This window comes from Nestor notabilis, unplaced genomic scaffold, assembly GCF_000696875.1.
Source record: "Nestor notabilis isolate BGI_N333 unplaced genomic scaffold, ASM69687v1 scaffold9014, whole genome shotgun sequence".
NCBI lineage: Eukaryota > Metazoa > Chordata > Aves > Psittaciformes > Psittacidae > Nestor > Nestor notabilis.
The window spans coordinates 44,927-50,926 of record NW_009926027.1 but is presented as its reverse complement, the minus strand read 5'-3'; the positions used below and the strand labels follow the sequence as shown (position 1 = coordinate 50,926).

Below are 6,000 nucleotides of genomic sequence, written 5' to 3'. Positions count from 1 at the left end.
GCAGGAATATTGGTAAGGGTGCAAGTGGGACAGGTCCTAGTTGTGAGTTGAGCTGTTTCTCCCACCAGGGAAGCGGAGTTTACTTCCAGATAAAGAGGAGCCTTGAACATACTTAGTTTTCAACTCTGAGATATCGCAGTAATGCTGAAGTGTAGAGGTGACACAGCTACTCAAAGAAAAGGCTGCCACCAGTGGGGAATTGGTGGGTTTTGCTGGTCTGGCCCTCAGAATTGGCCTGCAGTTGTGACTAAAACTGGGCTTAAGCAAAAATTAAGCCAAGGCAAGCATGTGGCATGGAAAACTTCAGCCCGAACAGCTAGTTAGCAAAGTTACAAGCAGGTGAACAACCGAGTCCTGTAATGAGAAGTGTCTATACCAGATCTACATGTTTTACAGGCACAGGCACAGCTACTGTTTTTTATAGGAGCTTTACAAGGTATCTTATAGTTTGCTTGCTGTGGTTTTAGGCATTTGAGAGCACCCTGAAGTCCTGGGAGGATAAACAGAAGTGTGAGTTGTCCCGACCCTCCTCTTTCTCTCTGCAACCAGAGATCATGTCTGAAGAAGAATCCACCCAGATCAACCAGTTTGGTCAAGCTGCAGGTGCTCTGATCCACAGGTGGGACTCAATTTGCTTTTGGTGGACAGAGCCCCGCTTTGGTGCCTGAAGTTCTTTCGTACTTCCTGCTCCTGGAGATATTTCTGTTCACTCTTATCTTCTGTAGTGCTGGTCCATGTCACTGGGGATAGCATCATTCATTATGCACTGTCCCAGCTGCATGAGGACTGAAATTGAATAAATTTCCTGAGGTCATTCTGAACAAAAAAAAAGTTACTTTCATGAGCAAGCATAAATCTTTTTATTGGGAAAGAACCCATTATCTTTGAATATCAATGAGTTTTATCAGGAATGAAACAAAGACCTCTCTAGGAGCTCAGATGACAAGTTGAGCTCTTGTAACCCCTGATGCTCAGCAGAGATTTGTGGAGGAAGTCACTATATGCTAATCTCCTCGTCCTTTAGTTGAGCATTCGGCTCCTTGATCTGGGCCTCTGAGAGGAAATTCCCAGAGACACATCAGAGAAGAGTTAGTTACTGCCGTGTGTGCTGCTGCTTTTCACATCACTATGGCCATACTAAAGCGTCTAGGTTGTCTTTCAGACTGATCCTAACTTGTGTGCAGAATTGAATACGCACCTGGAGTTGCTCATGTGAAATCTGCCTTGCTTTGCCTATGCATGCTCACTACAGCAGGGAGAATTGCCCTGCTTTGCCAGAGCCTGTGCCCCCTCATGCTTTATCCTTGCTGTTGTCATTCAGATGGGTATTCAAAGGAGATACCCAGTCAGAAAAGAACTACTGCTTTGAGCATATGCTGATGAAATCTGTAATTCTCTCTTTAGCATTCGGGAAATAGCCCAATCCTATCAGGACATGGAACAGGAGCTTGCCCATGCTGTCAATGCCAGCTCCAAGTCTATGGACAAAGTCTACGCTAAATCCAAGTCTACAGAGGTACTTCACTCGCTTGGCATCTCCCATTTTGTCGTTGTTCCATAGCTCTTGGTTTTTCTTTCTGATTGACCAAAAGTAGGCGTTGCTTGTCTAGAACTTCTTCCTTTTGACTGCTCAGACCTCTGCATTTCCAGGCCTAATTTGCACATGAATTGCTTCCCTGCAGGGTCTGAACTGCAGCCTTGTTGTAGAGATGGTGAATAATGTCAAAGCCCTGCATAATGAGACAGAGCTGCTGCTGGCAGGCAAGATGGCACTGGTAAGAAGCACAAAGCAGAAGTAAAGCAGCCTCTCACTTTCTCTCCTCTCCTACTGTTGCCTTGGCAAGCAACATTTTGCCTGGTCTCAGTCATCTTTGTAACAAGTCAGTTTAAATGGTGCCATCCAGGAATTAGGATGGTGTTGCTACATAGGCGTGATGAGCAGTCAAACTGACTTGTGTGGAATTTGGAGCTCAGAAAAGATGAAAATTGTTAACTTGGTAATGTCTGGGCAGAGTGTCTGCTGTGCCTTTCCTTTTAAAAGAAGGAATTGGTTTGTTAGCTAGAAATTTCAAGGCAAGGGCCTGACTGCGTGTTGTGCCATATGGCTTTTAACTTTGCTTTGCTTCCATTTCTGATCCAGCAATTAGATCCTCCACAGAAGGAGCAGCTCCAAGCAGCCCTGGCAGACATGGACCTCCAGCTGAGGAAACTGGCAGACATCCCTTGGCTGTGGCAGCTTATGGAGCCTTGTGATGAAGAGGTGAGGAGGACCAAGGCTGTACTTCCCTAGCTGTTCTCTTTTTCACTAGTTGGCTTTGAGTGTTTGACTTCCTGTGAATAATACGACTGATGTGAGAAAAAATCATTAAAGAGGAAACTTGACTCCCTAGGGCTAAAGAAAGTAATTTCCTGCTAAGGTCCCTTGCCTGACATGGGATCAACTTTCCCTGTTTCCTTTCCTGTCTTGATCAGAATGCGTTTAGAATTTTTTCCTCTCTTACAAGGTCAGGGAGCTGAGCTTGACAGCACTTGTTTGTCTTGGTCCATTCCATTCAATGCATGACTGCCTGATTTTCCCTTTTTGTTCTTACAGAACCAGATGCTGGATTATTCTAAACGCAGCCGCAGTGGCAAATTCCGGCTGGTGACCAAGTTTAAAAAGGAGAAGAACAACAAAAACAAGGAGACTCATAGTAGCATGGGATTGCCGGGTACCGCGTCTGCTCCTTCACTGTGTCTCTGTTACATCAGTGTGGTCACACCACTAGCTGTTCTCTGTCTGTTTCCTCTCAAGTTCTCTTCTTCTGTTTTACGTGAATCTGCCTTTTCTTGGAGGTCTAGTCTGTCTTTTTCATGTGGCAAAGCAGCTTCTTGCTCCGCTCCATCCAAATCCCCCAGTACCACACAAACATTCCTGAGCAGAAACAGGCGGTACCCTCTGAAGAATTCTGCCTACATCCAGACATTTTCAGGGATATTTTAGGGGGTGCTTAGTGAAGTGAATTTGAGAGTTTTGGCATTTTAGATATCAAAATGACTGTGGGGCCCAAGTCTGCATTACTCCAGTCTTTGCACTGCTAATTCTCTGAATTCTCTGTGATATGGTTAATGATGTTTTTCTCATTGATTCACCCTCAGGCTTTAATCAGGTTTCATGTCTAATTGGCTGGGGATCAGCATCACCACAGGTGCACCCTGACCTTTAATCCTACTGGTCAGTAGATAAAAACTGGCCATGAATCACAAAGAAATTTTCTCTCCAATTGGGTTAGTTGATTTTTGGTTTATACTCTCCTTATGAAGACTTTCTTCTAAACTTCAGAAGTACTACCTGTTCTGTGGGTTCCTGGGTCCTGACTTCTGCCATGGAGTTCTGGGTACAGTCTCCTGTCTGACAGGCTGGTGCTCATTCATCGTCTCCCAGATCTTGGGACATTTATTATTCTCTTATTTAGAGGCTGTGCAAGAAGATGGAAGTCTAAACTCTTCCTCTCTGCCTCAAACCATGGGGAGAGAGGTTGCCATTACGTTTTCTGAGCACAAGTGCTTGTACATAATAACAAACTAATGTGTGCTGGATTCTTCATGATATATTCATGAATCTGTTGTTTTGTAAGCAAAGGAATATCAATGAACTTACTTTTCTTAAACATGGTAAACTTTAAAAGCCATATCCAATTCCATTAAAACAAACCTGCAGCATTTCTCCTGGCTTTACTGCAGTAAGCCTCTGCTTAAGAGAACACCTCTTACCTTTCTCTGCCCTACCTCCTTTGTTTGAGATCATAGGTCATGCTACCAGTCCTTGCCTTCCCCTTGGTTTGAGGCTGTGGTACTGCTTGCCCTCCTTTTCTGGCACTGAGTGCTGATGGTGTCCTCATCTCTCACTGTCTTCTGGGATTCTGGGTACTCAATGCACTCCTGCTTTTCCATCTCTAACAGTTCACCTCTGGGGAACGGAGGAGGTTGCGGCCTGGCTTGAGCATCTCAGTCTTTGTGAGTATAAGGATATCTTCATCCGGCATGACGTCCGGGGCTCTGAGCTCCTGCACCTCGAACGGAGGGACCTCAAGGTACTTTCATGATTGGCTCCTGAGAAATAGCCAGCTGCATCTGCATGACCTTCTGTGCTGAATGTGCTTGGAAGTGGTCTGCCCGCTGTTCATTCCACATGCCTTGGCAGGATGAATGGGTTCATTGAGGCCTCGTGTTATTTTCCCACCATTTCAGGTCACCTGATTTTTGTTAGCAGGGAGGTAGAACAGCTGCTTGAGGGACAAGCTGTCAAATCCTATCACACCTTCCTGGAGATGTAATACAGTCCAGCACACAGATTGTAGGTAGTGTTCCTGGGAGTCTCTGATTAATGATGGAATGGAAGATTTCAACTTCTCAGCTACCGTACCATCTTTGCAGAATGTGTTATGGTTGGGAAAATCTGGTTCTTGTGTTGTAGTGACTGGACAAATAGATCATCACACTTCATAGTGACAAGAAAAAAAAAATGGTCACGGCTCTGATGAGGCTGCTAGATGGAGAGAATCTTTTTAAATAGTGCTGAGTAACCACACTGCACATGTTTTCATCTCTTCACCAGGAGATGCTTTCTCTACAGAGAAAAATTGAAAGTGGAGGTTCTTTGCATGTGCAGGAGACTTATGTCACCAGGCTGGTGACTTGCATATTGCAGAAAAATACTTTGTTGTAAAGTAGTGCATGGCATTTGCAGAACACCTCTTGGATCTTCATTTGTGATTTTGACCATCTTCCCCTTTTGAGGTTTGCTGTAATCTGTGTAGTTGATTCCTCTGCATGCCAGCCAGCTACAGCTTGTGTTTTGCTGTATGGTGCCCAAGTGTTCACACATTTGACTGGTTGGATCTTCCTGCATGTTTTGGCTTCTAGCTTAGGCCCTTGAGATCTGTATGCTCTTTCTGTTCTCTTGCTCTGGTCTTAACAGTCAAAGCAATTTGCATTTCTGGCTAATGGTCTGCAGTTGTTTCTCTGTTGCTCTGTGCCTGTTCTGTGTTCGTTACCCTGTCATGCTCTGATAGTTTTTGACACATGGTTTGAGGTTCCATTTATAACCATCAGGTTTGTAATCTTTCTGGTTGGTTTCCTCCTCTCTTTATAACTGCCTGACTAGTTTGTAACCATTGCTTGGCCACCTGCAACTCCCCACCCTTGCCTTTCTCCTAAGGTAAGGTTTTCTCTTTTCTTCCAGGACCTGGGTGTGACCAAAGTAGGTCACATGAAGAGGATACTGCATGGGATCAAGGAACTGAGCCGGAGTATTCCTGCCAGCGAGGTTTAACCTCTGTTTTCACAGCCTGTGTCTACCATTCCCCCTAACTGTACAGCAGTCACCTCACAGAGCAGATGTGCTCACAACTGTCTCTACTGAACAGCCAAATTGTGGCTGTTCAGGGCTCATATCAACCAAGCATGGTGCTACCTTTTTTCCTGTGGGGTACGGCTGTATCCAGTCAAGAGGCGCATTATCTGCAGTCAGGCAGAGCCTCCAAGAAGAGAATTCACTTGCTGTTTGAAGAACCATGTCCTCCAACGTGGGAAGTTCTGGTTCCAGTGACAATGCAGGACTCCTGAGAATTGCAACACAGCTACCTTTACTGGATAACTTCATCACAGTAGAATTATTCAGGGCAAAAGATATATTGGCCAGTCTTATAGTTCAGGAGCATCTGACAGTCTTTTCAGACTCAAAACTTTTCCCCTCATCTGTGTCGCACCTGTATCTTAGAGCATTTAAGTGGGACAAAGCTTGTCCTTGTGTCTTACTGTTCCCTTTTTAATGCACCTGTAGTTGCATGCGATTTGCATCAGAAATTCAAAGCCAGTACAGACCTCTTGCCCATGAATACCCAGTGATTCTCACTCACTTACACCTTGCAACAAAGAATGCATGTGGTTCAAACAGCAGTTTGCACCAGCTTGAGGGGTCTTCTGCTGGGCCTGGCTCTCCTCTTCTAGCTGGTGGCA

General features: G+C 45.0%; 1 protein-coding gene across 1 annotated transcript in view; it reads left to right on the top strand.

Annotated features, from left to right (window-relative positions):
* The window catches only part of DGKD (diacylglycerol kinase, delta 130kDa), a 41,981-nt gene extending 36,203 nt beyond the window's left edge, over window positions 1–5,778 (top strand). Inside the window, exons 23-29 of the mRNA XM_010013320.1 lie at window positions 468–619; window positions 1,405–1,516; window positions 1,683–1,775; window positions 2,141–2,260; window positions 2,594–2,711; window positions 3,943–4,073; window positions 5,225–5,778. Coding sequence (XP_010011622.1) covers window positions 468–619; window positions 1,405–1,516; window positions 1,683–1,775; window positions 2,141–2,260; window positions 2,594–2,711; window positions 3,943–4,073; window positions 5,225–5,314 — 816 coding nt within the window. The 3' untranslated portion in view covers window positions 5,315–5,778. The remainder of the gene's footprint in view (window positions 1–467; window positions 620–1,404; window positions 1,517–1,682; window positions 1,776–2,140; window positions 2,261–2,593; window positions 2,712–3,942; window positions 4,074–5,224) is intronic.
* The last annotated feature ends 222 nt before the right edge of the window (window positions 5,779–6,000 follow it).